Source organism: Phaeodactylum tricornutum, chromosome 1 (assembly GCF_000150955.2).
Source record: "Phaeodactylum tricornutum CCAP 1055/1 chromosome 1, whole genome shotgun sequence".
In the NCBI taxonomy this organism is placed as follows: Eukaryota; Bacillariophyta; class Bacillariophyceae; order Surirellales; family Neidiaceae; genus Phaeodactylum; species Phaeodactylum tricornutum.
The window spans coordinates 1,312,955-1,325,949 of record NC_011669.1 but is presented as its reverse complement, the minus strand read 5'-3'; the positions used below and the strand labels follow the sequence as shown (position 1 = coordinate 1,325,949).

General features: G+C 47.4%; 7 protein-coding genes across 7 annotated transcripts; 4 read left to right on the top strand and 3 right to left on the bottom strand.

Annotated features, from left to right (window-relative positions):
• Positions 1-42: 42 nt before the first annotated feature.
• On the bottom strand, positions 43-521 carry PHATRDRAFT_9400 (predicted protein; the record flags this gene model as incomplete). Its single annotated transcript, XM_002176729.1, has 2 exons — positions 43-224; positions 302-521. Coding segments are annotated over 2 exons (402 nt in total), but the record flags the coding sequence as incomplete, so codon positions are not given.
• A 440-nt stretch (positions 522-961) lies between these two features.
• Positions 962-4,136, top strand: PHATRDRAFT_42854 (predicted protein). The gene is made up of 7 exons (XM_002177233.1): positions 962-1,626; positions 1,713-1,724; positions 1,804-2,344; positions 2,689-2,773; positions 2,871-2,972; positions 3,045-3,836; positions 3,914-4,136. The coding sequence occupies exons 1-7, from the start codon at positions 1,031-1,033 to the stop codon at positions 4,090-4,092; spliced, it is 2,307 nt and encodes a 768-aa protein (XP_002177269.1). The 5' UTR covers positions 962-1,030; the 3' UTR covers positions 4,093-4,136.
• Positions 4,137-5,535: 1,399 nt separating this feature from the next.
• PHATRDRAFT_9312 (predicted protein) lies at positions 5,536-6,789 on the top strand (the record flags this gene model as incomplete). The annotated part of the gene is made up of 2 exons (XM_002177232.1): positions 5,536-5,699; positions 5,979-6,789. 2 exons carry the CDS (start codon positions 5,536-5,538, stop codon positions 6,787-6,789), a joined length of 975 nt encoding a protein of 324 aa, XP_002177268.1.
• A 496-nt stretch (positions 6,790-7,285) lies between these two features.
• Positions 7,286-7,594, top strand: PHATRDRAFT_9649 (predicted protein; the record flags this gene model as incomplete). The annotated part of the gene is made up of 1 exon (XM_002177231.1): positions 7,286-7,594. The coding sequence occupies one exon, from the start codon at positions 7,286-7,288 to the stop codon at positions 7,592-7,594; it is 309 nt and encodes a 102-aa protein (XP_002177267.1).
• Positions 7,595-7,977: 383 nt separating this feature from the next.
• Positions 7,978-8,466, bottom strand: PHATRDRAFT_9491 (predicted protein; the record flags this gene model as incomplete). The annotated part of the gene is made up of 1 exon (XM_002176728.1): positions 7,978-8,466. A coding segment is annotated over one exon (489 nt), but the record flags the coding sequence as incomplete, so codon positions are not given.
• Positions 8,467-9,101: 635 nt separating this feature from the next.
• PHATRDRAFT_31948 (predicted protein) lies at positions 9,102-10,202 on the top strand (the record flags this gene model as incomplete). Its single annotated transcript, XM_002177230.1, has 2 exons — positions 9,102-9,120; positions 9,268-10,202. The coding sequence occupies 2 exons, from the start codon at positions 9,102-9,104 to the stop codon at positions 10,200-10,202; spliced, it is 954 nt and encodes a 317-aa protein (XP_002177266.1).
• Positions 10,203-10,864: 662 nt separating this feature from the next.
• Positions 10,865-12,177, bottom strand: PHATRDRAFT_42851 (predicted protein; the record flags this gene model as incomplete). Its single annotated transcript, XM_002176727.1, has 4 exons — positions 11,861-12,177; positions 11,509-11,771; positions 11,236-11,399; positions 10,865-11,090 (listed from the first exon to the last, which is right to left on the bottom strand). Exons 1-4 carry the CDS (start codon positions 12,066-12,068, stop codon positions 10,865-10,867), a joined length of 861 nt encoding a protein of 286 aa, XP_002176763.1. The 5' UTR covers positions 12,069-12,177.
• Positions 12,178-12,995: the final 818 nt, after the last annotated feature.

Here is a 12,995-nt window from a genome sequence, read left to right as displayed (position 1 = left end):
CAAATTAGAAAATGTGTCGAATAAAAAATAGCAGCTTAAAATCTACTGATCTTTAACAAAGTCTCCTTTCACTTCGAGAAGCTCGAGATCAAACACCAAAACGGCGCCGCCCGGAATCTTCGCACCGGCACCGCGTTCACCGTAGCCCAATTCGCTCTTGATGTAAAGCTCCCACTTGGCGCCTTCCTTCATGAGCTGCATCGCTTCCGTCCATCCCTTGATAACTAAAAGCGATCGTGTAACGAGAAATGTGTGAGCATTACGAAAGTCGGCCACGTTGCACCAAAGAAATTGCCATTACCTTGGTTTGGAGCGAAGGACAAAGGAGCACCACGTTTGTAGCTGCTATCGAACTCGGTGCCATCAATAAGGCGTCCAGCATAGTGGCAACTGCAAGGAGAGTTTTCGGTGGGCGTCTTGCCACTACCGGGACGAATCTCCTTGTAGAGGAGGCCACTCGCGGTCTCAACCACTCCTTCTTCTAACTTCTTGGCCTCGAGGAACTGGATACCTTCCGGAGCAGTCCCAGCAGAGACGGTAGAGGCAAGGACTGCGATAAGAAACACAAAGATACGTACAGGAATCATGCTGAATAAGGAATACTGGGCACAAGGTTTGTTCCAAGATGATGAAAAGCAATTTGCTGACTGACCGTCTGCTGGTGAGATGTGCTGGAAACTCAGGATCAAGGCGTGCCGAGTAACCCACCAGTTTTACCGTCCAATATGTCCCAAGGCTTTTGGATTTTGCCAGCACATTACGCTGACTGTCGGACGTGCTTTATGTTGGATCCCACCCCAGCCCTAACTGTAAAGAAAGCTGACAAACCTACATGGTCCGTTTAACGATGCTCATAGCGAAAAACCGACCTGGGATGTACCGCACCTATTGCAGTAGGGTTCGCAGAAATGGTAAAACATTCGCAGTCAAACCCATTTGAAGCCATATACACTTCAGCCCATCTGTTCCCACAAGGGTGCAAGTGCTTCTTCTTTACATTAGAAACTTTGTCATTGTAAAATTTTTGCACATGAGTTCTACTACAACACAGAGGCGAAAAATTGGCTCGGTCAAGTCAGGAGATTCGTTGACGGTACAGGTAGAACTGGAGGAAAATCGCGAGTCCACCTCGGTCCCAATGGTGACAGCAACAGTTCGTCGACGATTCTGTGGTACCGGACCTTTCGACAGATATTGGTTGAACCTGGATTGTTGTGGCCTCTTTTGCGCCCTGATAACTTATTGTCTGCACGCCTATGGAGTGTATGCTGTCTGCTTCGTTCTGATCCCACCCTGGATGAGCACTACGAGCGAAGATGGCATCCGGAGTTTGAGCATAGCAGGCATCGGGAATCGCATCGGGTTTTCTCTGTTGGCAGCATTGGCGGTTGCGGCTCATTTCAAAACAATGACAACCGATCCCGGTACGGTGCCACCCGATGCGCAACCGCTTCCCGAAACCGAGGAGAAAATAGAAACTGAGGAAGAAAAGCAATTGCAAAGTTTGATGATTATGCCAACTCAAAAGGGACGTCGACTTTGTCGTCGTTGCAAAGCGTTCAAGCCGCAGCGGGCACATCATTGTAGTGTCTGTCGCCGATGCGTTATTAAAATGGACCATCACTGGTACGTGTTTTGGTTGTCGATTTTTTCCCTGCGACTGACTCTCCTTGTTTGCTAACGCGACATTATATCCATTTTCTTTACGACAGCCCCTGGGTCAAGTATGTTTTGTTATATCCTCCTTCATTTCTAGCGTTTGGCAGTAAAAAACAAACTAACCCGATTTGCTTCCATTCACAGCAACTGCGTAGGTATTGGCAACCACAAATACTTTCTACTATTTGTGTTCTACACCTTTTTGACCTGCACGTATTCCATGGTGTTTGTCATTACTCGATTTGCGACGTGTGTGTCACACGATACGACGGGCGGACGTCACAATCGCCACCATATTGCCTGCTTGGATCACCCTACCCAGATGCTTACAGTTCTCGGTCTTTTGATCGAAGCTTTGCTCTTTGGAATGTTTACCTCCTGCATGATGTATGATCAATCCGAAGTAATCCGATCCAAATTGACACACATTGACCGTCTGAAAGGTCTCGATATTGGTGGTTCCTTGGAAGGCATCACCGAAGTCTTCGGAATTGGCAGCTGCAGTCGGGATGTCAACCACACAGGATTTCGCTGCGATTGGTTGTCCCCCTTTCGTCGAGTTTGCTACCCACCCTCAGCGGTGGACGAAGTAATGGGATTTTGCCGACTCGCGAGAAAGGGCACGTCCGAAACAGAGTTGCCGGCCCGGTCGAACGGTTCCGCGTTGCGTAAGGTGGCGGACTTGGTATGACACAGCAGAAGTATTGCATACTTTGGTTTTTTTTCAAGAATGGTTCCTGAATACACAAAATTAGTTCACCAATCACCTTCTATAACCTGAGTTCAGAGAGTGAAGACTCCGACGTTTGTCTCTCGTCTAATCAGAGTGTCGGCCAATAGTTTGAATGCTGAAATATGCGGAACGCATAGTTTCTCATATCCAACTATGATAGGTTCATTCGTCGGAATCTATTGTAGCAGCGCCGGCCAATGCCGGTGTCGTTTTGAGACAGGAGGGCGCTCTCAAATATTGTTCAATAACAATACTATAGTACTGACTCGCGCCAACGACTACGCCGGCCGGGGCAGCGCTTAATTTCGCCCCGTCACACAACCGGACCGGACACGTTACAGGGGGCCGTTCGTGGTGGTACGGATCTGTTTTTCCAGAAGAGTGAGAGAATCAAGAATCTATTGACTATGTGACCATGAAATTGTGCTCACTGTCAAATCCGCATCGTCTTCTCTTAAGACGGACTTTACCTATCTAGGTAACAAAACGGCCACCGCTGCCACCAAATTTTTGATTAGTAGAACGGAGCTGATCGAAAAAAATGAGTGCTCCTGGTACGTAAACCAAACTCGCTCGTTTGGTGCGTAGGTAGTGTCCCGCTGCCGCCTCGACTCACTACGCGCATCGCATTGTTTTTTCTGTTATGTTGCAGTCCCAATGAATATGGAGGAATGGCAGCGGCGAATTCGGGCGGATAAAGAAAAGGAGCGCCAGCAGAAATCGCAGTCTGCCGAAATCCTTCAAAGCTACCGGGGTGGCGTCAAGGACGAGGATCTGAAACTTTCGGCCCTGAGGCAAGAAGAGCGGGAAAAGCATTTGGACGCCGAAAGGTTGATGCATAGTTACCAAAATAATGAACGGATCGAAGTCAGGCAGCGACCTGTTCGGGTAGATCCGCAGCTTGCGTCACCACCGGTACGAGCGGAAAGCGATCGGTCGGTCAACGTGACACCAGGATCGGTATCGGCCATGGCGGGGAGATTTGCGCAGGTATCAGACTCTGACAATAGTTTGTCTGTGTCACCGTCAGCACGGACAAGAAAAACAGTCGTTGTGGAGGCTCTTCCGCCGTTTGGGGTCACTTCCCTAGTGGAAGAAGGTGCGGCGAAGGAGACAAATCTCACCAACTCGACGGCTCTATCGCCAGTGCTGGATGCATTCGGAACAGAAAGTCAAGAATACGACCAAGTCGCTTTAGAGAACGCTGCAGATCTCGCAGCATTCTCATCCGCGACCGTTCCAGAATCCTTTCCGAGAATGATTCGATTGGATGTGCTAATTTCTTTTGGACTGGTCACGTCTTCTGAGAACCCTATTTTAGACGGCTACGTTAAGGCGGCCGGCCAGATCGTCCAGTGGCGTCTGACGGAAAATTCTGATTTGGGGAGAAGTGTAACGTACAATACTGATGTTCCTGCTTTTATCAAAAAGTCGAATTGGGACGGTACGTCAAGCTAGGATGAACGCGCTGTAGATGGTAGGCCTTTATTCTCACCTGTTCTATAATCCTCCTTCGAATAGACTTCTACGTGGACTCGTCGGGTCGCTCCGATGTCCGGCGCTGCGTAGCGGTGGCGGCTATCCCACTATTTCTGACGAACGGATTTCCTGTGGATACCGTCAAAGATGATATTGTTCGGAGTTTGCAACACTCGATTCATTCAGGGGAATTTGTCGAGCTTGCGCAAGCTTTCCGATAGCAGCACTCTAGATTACTCTTAAAGTATGGGGAAAAATTCACCGGACACTTTACGCTTTATTATCCTAGCTAACAAACGTAAGAAGGGAGCGATTCCTCTAAAGTGTGAGTCTCGATCATCAATCATTGCGTATGGTCTCTCACGATGGACCCACATGTCCCTAATCTAAGGCACAGTTTGGCACTTCGGTAGCATTTCCGGTAATAATAAATACCTCTAGGAATGAGATTTCGGAATCCAAAGTTTTCACAGTCAGCGTATATCTCGATTTGTTGTATTTCGCATTTGACGCCTTCGAGACATTTCCATGGATTCCAAACACGTCATCAAGGCATCCATCACGAATATCCGGGTATTTCTTCAAGATACACAAGTTGAAGGGAACGAAACCGCCGGCAGGCCGCGCGCGGTCTACGCGAAATTACTCAGGCACTACTGCTGTGTGGCTCGAGTCGAAGAACCAAGCATCGCTGCGTAAGCTGCCCACCGTGCTTTCCTGGCGTGAGTGGCTCTCGTCGTTTCCGACATCATCCCCCAGAGCGAAGAAACGGCTGATGAGACCTCTTTCTCTTCAACCCCTGCGTTTGTTGTTTGGTTCCAATAAGACAGATTCCCTACATTACAAGACAAGCTAATTAAGAAGAGATGGCTGGTAGATTACAAATGAAACGACGGGGCCGCAACCTACTGGGCTCCTTTCAGCGTCGTCCCGATGCTGTCTCTACGTGTGATATCCGTCCCGTAGGAGTCGGAGTGTCCCGTTCCGACAGTTGCGCTGCTACGTCGTGGATACACATTCTGTCCGCCACACTGATCGTAGCAACTTTGCAGCAGACGTCTTGCTTCTCTATTGAATCCCATTCTCCGTATAGAACAGCCTCGTCCCGATTGCTGGCGTCTCGTAAGCTCGACATGATTCAAGAAGTCAAACCCCTCACAGAAACTTCGGATAAACGACGACGTCAAGCTCTACAAGCCATGGACCGACAGCAAGTTGAAAAGGCCCTGCATGGAATCGACGAAAAAATGCTGGAATTGCTCTCCTCCGATCAGTTGTTGTACGCTGGAGGTGGCGTTGACGGCATCCAGAAAAAGCGACCCAAAGGGCGTCCCGATTACGTACCCGGCGCCATGAACTACGAAACGTTAGTCCGCTTTCGGGAGCAGCAAAGCCTCTTGGATCATGCCACGGAGCACACGATGAGTGATGCTGAAATTGCCGCCATTCGGCCATACATTGCCGAATCATCCAAAATCAAAGGCAATCGCAGTGTAACGGATTCTTCCTTGGAGGCACTGCCCGTGACCGGTACAACGTATATAGCAAAGAAAAGGAAACGGGTTACCAAGAACCTACCGCTACCCAAGACGAAAACTGATGAAGAGATTGCTATGGAAACCACCCGTAAGGTTTCCAAGCGCGCAGCACAGAACGTCAACAATATGGACCTGCAAAAATACTACCGCACCGAGCTCCTAACGGCTGACGAAGAATACTCACTCGGTATGAAAATTCAGTTCATGATTAAGTGTGAACTCGTACACGAAGGCCTATCGTCCAAATTGATGCGTCTCCCGACAATTGAGGAATGGGCCGCGGCTTGTGGGTTTTCTGACCACGATCCCATGTTCGTTGCCACGGAAGCTGACGAACGCCTGCGTCCAGCCGGTAGCGAAGTTCTGTTCGAAGAAATGGATCCCAAAATTTTTGTTGGAAACGGGCAGGCGGGGTCAGCCGGCCCCGGTCGCGGACGAGGCCGCGCCAAGCGACTGCCGCCTCTCAAACTCAAAGACTTTTACGATGACAGCGAGCTGAGGGCCAAACTCAGAGCCGAAGACAAAGATGCGATGGTAACCTCGAAAAAAGGGCTGCATCCTATCAACAGGGGTACTGCAACGGATTTCGTGGAAATGGTCATGACAAGTCGAGAGGCTAAGCAACGAATGGTGCAAAGCAATATGCGGCTAGTGGTTAGTATTGCGCGCAAATATTCGAATGTGGGAGTCAGTTTGCAAGATTTGGTACAAGAAGGTAGCTTGGGCCTCTCACGTGCAGCGGAGAAGTTTGAGCCCAAGAAAGGATTTAAGTTTTCGACCTACGCTTCTTGGTGGATTCAACAAGCCGTTTTTCGTTCGATTGCCTACCATTCTCGTACTATCCGTTTACCCGTACACGTGCACAATCTTCTCAATCGTGTTCGTAAAGTCCGAAACAATCTACAGCGCGAGTTGAGTCGGACTCCTACCAACGAAGAAATGGCCGAAGAACTGGGGATGACGCTACAAAAGTACAACAAGATGCTTCGTCTAACCAAGCGTAGCATTTCTTTGGAAACACCCAAATACCAGAGCAACCCGAAAGATCTCGGTCACGAAAGTCACGATTTGCTAGGGGACACAATCTCCGCCAGTAGTGCTCTTTTTGACGAAAGCACACCCGAAAAACGAGTCGACCGTGGAATTTTTCACGAAGACTTGCATGAGATGCTCGAAATTCTCGACGAAGACGAGCGTCGAGTGATTTGCTCACGCTACGGTCTCTCGGATGGACTGACTCGGACGGTAACTGCCGTGGCATCCCAAATGAAGCAAAGCAAGGCCTGGGTCCGCTCTCAAGAATGCCGAGCTCTTCGCAAACTCCGTCGGCCGTGGTACGAAAAGAAACTCAAGGAGCACCAAGACGCCCTGACTAGCTAAAAGACGATATTCCCGCCTGTGCCTTTCCAAATTCATTGTATATTATTTCGATCACTTAAACCATCAGTTAAACTGTGAAATAATGCTGATAGATTCTAATTTGAATTTTTATCGATGCATGCGTCGTGAAGCAAATAGGTGTAATCTTGCAATGCTGCGCTTTCCAGTTAGCGGGATTATTTTACTGTTGGTCCTACAGAAATTACAGCAACGATCGTCCTACCTGAAATGTCAGTGGTTGGTAGGCGCAATAGCACATAGCTTCAATCGTTGCTTAGAATAATTAGCACAACCAACTAACAGCAAAACAATATCGAGATGGACACAAGGAGGACGATGCGAGAAGAAATGAAACCGCTCTCTGTCAGACAACATACCATACCTCTCTTGCCGTTTCAAATCGTTCTTCTAACGAGTGTACCACCCTTTTCGAACTTTAATTGTCGACAGTGAATAAACCCTTTTCTAAACCCACCGGATCAATTCGTTTCTTACAATGAGAGATGCGGAAGCAATAGCTTTTGTCAAGCTAGTATCAGCCGACGGTCATGAGTTTTTAATGGCCCGGACCGTGGCCATTGCATCAAGCAAAACTATTCGGCTCATGCTAGAGGGGTCTTTCCGAGAAGCGCAAGACAACGTCATTCGGTTCCCAGATATAGCGGGATATGTCTTAGAAAGGGTGGTGAAATATCTACATTACAAAACCCAGCACAGTACATCTACATCTCGGATTCCGGAGTTTGCCATTGAGCCGGAAGTGGCGCTGGAGCTTTTAATTGCAGCCAAGTATCTGGATTGTTGAATGTTTTCCAACGAGGGGAGGTAGCGAGATAATAGGCGTTGCTCAAGAGGATAGACAAGATCTCATCTGGCGGACGGCATCGGCAAAAGCGTAGATTTTACATTCCTTTGCGAACCATGGCGACTGCATTAACAGACTGGCCGGAATTCTTTTCGCTGCGTTGTGTAGGAGTAGCTGTTAGACCATTCGTAATAACGGAATGTAGAAAGGGTGAAGGCAGTATAGGTCGTACCTGGCTCCTTCCGCAAACAACCAAGAAGAATTTCTTGCAAACCTCTAGTGATGTTGTCTGGAATAAGACTGTTCTCATCTACTTCTTCAACAGTCACAACTAAATCCACCAATGATTTGACATCTTGCCAAGGACTGCAACCCGATATACATTCCAGAAGCACTAAGCCGACACTCCAAATGTCGCTTGATTTTCCGTAGGGGCTTGCACGTAATCGTTCAGGTGCCATAAATCTTGTCGTTCCTAGAACAGTGCAGCTCAAGGACTGCTCTCCCAGCGTAGCCAATCCAAAATCGCAAAGCTTGGTGTGGCCACTCGAGTGAAGCAAGATGTTGGCTGGTTTAATGTCCCGGTGCAGTATTTTTCGATCGTGAAGAAAAGACAGGCCCGAGAATATCTGATAAGAGAGTGCAGCAACTATCCCTTCATCTAACCCAGACATTGATTTACCGACAAGCGTTTCTACAGAACCGCAATCCATCAACTCCAAGACCATAGTTACAGTCTCAGTTTCGAGAAAAGCACCATGAAGGAGCACGAGGGATTTGCATTCGACCTGACATAATGTTTTCAGCTCTTTGAGAAGCATATGCCTTTGCCGAGAGGATGTATCAACCAAAGAGAACTGCTTTACGGCAACATCAACTGGTTTACCAGTTCCCGGCCGTTTCCAGTGCGCCAGGGATACGGTGCTAAATGCGCCCCGACCTAAAATTTGAGAGCTCTCAAAAACAAGATGCGCAGGCATCAGTTCTCCGCGAGAAACCGTCATTCCTTCCAGACGAAGATAATCACAGCCAATTGACACTCCATCCTGTCGGAATGACTGGTCGCTCAGCTCAAATGATGTTGAGCGTGACTTTCGATTAGCAAGACCAGCATCGATGGAGAGAACGCATTTCTTGCCTTCCATACTTCTGGTCGATTTATCCTTGCTCTGGACGAGACTAGCATAAGGACTCAAGTGCATCCGACTTTACGATTGCTTCCCTTTTACCGGTTGTGCATCTTTGGTAAGGCGATTGTTTCTTGACGGAGAGCAATTCCTTTGGTTCGGACCAGGGTTTGCTTCTCTTGGAGGAAATTCATTTCAAGCGGTTTTTGAATATGATATCAGTTTAAAATACCTAGGTAAATCTATTAATTGTAATATCACGAACAACAAAATTGCCCCGATGGTGAACAGAAGTCGTTCCGTTGTAGGCAAATTCATCAACGCCGTTACAACCACGAGGGCACCTGCGAAAGCTGACAACCGTTTGGGCAATCCGTTCGATGCAACAAATCAATGAAGGTATGTTTCAGGCAAGCTTAGCACAGCACTGGTGGATCCGCTGTGTCGGTGCGTTGTGTCTAACGGCTACACTTGTTGATGGACTGTCCCGTGCCCTTGTCTCATCCAGGAGCGTGGATGTAAATGCCCTGCTCTCATCGTGTGTAGATGCGTGTGTACGAGGGTGCCATGAGATCCGCGACGTCCAAGAAGAAAGGGACCAAGGGTCGTCCTTCCATGTGGAATTCAAAGATTCATCTGATCCAAGGTCAGCGCTTACGGAGGCTGACAGTAGAGCTCAAAAAGCTATTGTCGCTGCTTTGAAACAAGATTGGGGGCCCGAACTAAGAATCATCGGAGAAGAGGACCCAAAGGATGGATTTCTTTCGGTTGCAACAAACAAAACAGCACTACGGATCAATCTGTGCTCATCCATTTTTAAGGAAGACTGTGACATGCAAACTCTTTCGGACATCATTGTATTTGTGGACCCTCTGGATGGAACAAGGGAATTCGTCGAAGGACGGCTTCAAAACTGTCAGGTTCTGATTGGTATTTCTGTCGGCGGAATTGCGTCAGCAGGGGCAATCGGAATTCCTTTTCCAACAGGAAATTTAGACGAATCGCCCACAGTTGTATATGGGAAAGTCGGACTCGGGCACGGGATTATTGGAAGCCCACTTCCCAATGCTCATGGTCGGATTCCGCTATCACAACCCTTACTGGCGACAGGGGATACAATTCTTCCAATTATGGCTGAGGCAAGACGTATAGTGCAAGAGCATTTTGGAGGTATAAACTGCCTCTACGGAGGTGCAGGGAACAAGATCCTCGCTGCTGCTCTTGGACTTGTGGATTGCACAATACAACACAAATTTGGTGGCCCGTGGGACACATGCGCCCCCGCAGCAGTGCTAAAATCAATGGGTGGTGAAATCACTGACCTGCTAGGAGAGGATCTTTCTGTCTATCAAGAAGGAGAGCAAGAACAGTCAACCAGGAGAGGATTTGTAGCCACAGGGAGAAACTCCCTCATCCCACACAAAGTTCTTGTTGCGGCCCTGCAGGAATCTAAAAGAATCACCACATATATAAACGGCTAGAATTGCCTGTTTCGCTGATTAATTATGTGTTATTCATAGTTTTAGCAACCATTTTGCAATCCAAGAAGCTTCAGACGGGGATAATTGGAATCGGCATTAACATGTTACGAATTCCCGCTTGTCAATGGCGGTCGCCATTCATGATACAGAACAAAAAAAAGAAAACTTGGAAGTAAGAAAGCAGTCCCTGGACAACGAACTTCTGACTTTACTACGGGAATTCACTCTCGCGCCCAATTAGCCTCGTCTTCTTCGATTTACCCCACATTCAACAAATTGTCCTTGTCACAGGGTGCCAAAGTTGGAAATCGAAAACCAAGCGGAACGAGGATATCATTTGTTACACATGGCAAGTTTTACTTGGCTCCTTTTCACAGTGCAGAGAAAATCGATATTCAAAATACGCTGCTTTCCGCTATTCTGGTGGATCCAATTCACTGTCAGTTGCAGTATTTAGACTAGGGTAACGTAGCCGGCCTTGAAAGTGTTAAGCAGTCACTTCAAGAAGCTCCTATTTTACCTCTTCTCCGTCCAGATCTATACGCTGGCCTTGACCCCTCAACAAAATGTTTTGCTCTTGGAGAACACCGGCTCGCACAATTTGAGTGGGCGACAGCTTAAAAGGCTGGTTGATCGCTTAGCAGTAAAAGGTTTCACTGGCTCTAGTATTGCATCGATTGCTTCTGAAGCTTCTTTCGGGCAACGTCGGTCCGTACACGGATTGAAGGCGATTCGAAAAGTCCAGGCGAAGGATCTTCGTCATATTTCAATGATGACCTGTGCAAATCATTCAGTAATTCCGCAGAAGCATTCGTATCCAACAGTTTGAGAAATTTGCATTGTGGTAACGCGAACAGAAAGCGTAGTCCATATTGAAAAAGAGTATGACTAAAATTTAAGGAAAGTTGAGGATCAACGGAAGCAACAAAAGAGGCTCTTCTTCACTGGCTTCGGAACTACGTCGACGGGAACGGAAATGTTAGCGCTCCTTTCGTCCTTCTCTCGTTTTGAACGCCTACCAGACCGAATGGACAGTGACAAATCGTCGTGGTGTTGTGATAGGGTAGTGGCAGCACTTTTGTTTCGATCAGTAGACTTTTCGTGGACTATTGACCGGCCCATAGCCATTAGAAGTGCTGCCGATACTTTGCCTCCGCTATGAAGTTTAAGCATATCCGCAGCGACCTCTGGTTCAGGCTGAAATATGAAACCAGAGTGCTCGAATGACAGCCGGAGCTTCTCACACAAACAAGTTGAGGACCGATAAACAAGCAAAATATATCATCGCCAAATATACTGTACTTACTTTGAGGGTCTCTCCTAATGTGCCCATAGGGGTTTCGCCGTGTGACAGAAAGTCGTCATTCGCAACATTCAGGATGTAAAAGAGTCGATGTTTATACTCATTGGCGAGTTCAGATTCGCCGTCTTTGGGCTCTCGAAGTGTGGCAGGCTCCATCCGGTGCAGTTGGGATCTGACATCAATCCCTGTTTCTTCGAATAGCTCCCTTGCTGCCCCTCGTTTCCCAGCCTCCAGTAACTGAGTATTGTGAACAAAGTTTGCTCTCGCTACCATTAGAGCAAGGCGATATGTTAGATCTCCCTCACCGACAAGCTACATAATAAGAAAGGCGAGGCAGACCTACGAAGCGACTTACCAGCTTCAACAAATTCAGTTTTATCGATATGTCCGCCAGGCAGTTGCCAGTGGTGTGGCTTGTTCTTCTTTCTGGTACAACGCAAAAGCATCATACCATGTGCGTGGTGCACAACGAATACGAATCCCCTATAATCAACCGATTTGTAGTCGACCAGAACATTGGAAGTTTTGTCAAGTGACTCGCTTTTGCTGACGAGATTCTTCATGCTTGACGAGAAATTTGTTCACAATTGAATTGATGCACGCCCTTTCCAATCAAAAAGGATCTGTCGCTTTTCTTTCTTGCAGTCAATGCCGAAGGGAGCCTTTATAGTCATATCAACTAACAGTAAAGGCAATTTTGAGCTCGGGACAACTAATTTCTTCCGTATAGTTCTAATACCACGTCTCAGATATTTTTTTGCAGCAAATGAGACTGACTGTGACAATTTCAAGACGGTGGGAGCACAGTGGCTTGGCTTGCGAAATTGCTTTTGTGACAAAGCGGACGTTAAAATCATACATCTATCTTTTGTCCCTTACATTACACTTGTCGCCTCGTCAAGCTATGATTGACTTCGAACCACTTGACCATAAACGCGATCTATTCTACAACCTCAAGTTGACCTCAAAAAGTGGTGGTTCGTGTATTTACTGCTAATGTAACATCTAAAAAGCCTCTATCTAATGTAAAACACCTTCAGTCACAATCAAACAACCTCCATAGAATCTGTCTCTGTCAACGGCTGTTTTTCTGCCTTTGTTGCCATCTCTATGTTCACTGAGGCGAGGGGCTTGGTGATTCCGTGACCTCGCCCTCCGTAATTTTTCCTTTGGTCGAACAGATTTGCGCTGGAAACCTTCTGTCTCCGGACCATCAAAAATGCAAACGATCCCATGAGGAGACAAAAAACCTGAAGTCGAATCAATAGAAACTCCTCATCAGCTTCTGTTCGTGAGCAACTGCGGTACATATCTCGTGTAATTGGATTTTCTGTGGTATCAAAGAAAGAAATCTGTCAGCGACAAACTCCTCGTATGTCTTTCTTGTTTCGGACCACGAAAAATGTTTTTACCTTCCTCATCGAACGAAGTGCACTTTAATTGTTCGATCTTCCCGGTTTCTGAGCACGCTTTTATGCTCTGTTTGTCGC

Excerpts from the sequence above, each read along its gene's own strand:
- PHATRDRAFT_42854 (XM_002177233.1), top strand. The coding sequence starts at position 1,031 with ATGAGTTCTACTACAACACAGAGGCGAAAAATTGGCTCGGTCAAGTCA. Across the intron at positions 2,345-2,688 it reads TGCGTAAGGTGGCGGACTTG|CGCTTAATTTCGCCCCGTCA; the intron begins GTATGACACAGC and ends CGGCCGGGGCAG. Across the intron at positions 2,973-3,044 it reads AAACCAAACTCGCTCGTTTG|TCCCAATGAATATGGAGGAA; the intron begins GTGCGTAGGTAG and ends GTTATGTTGCAG.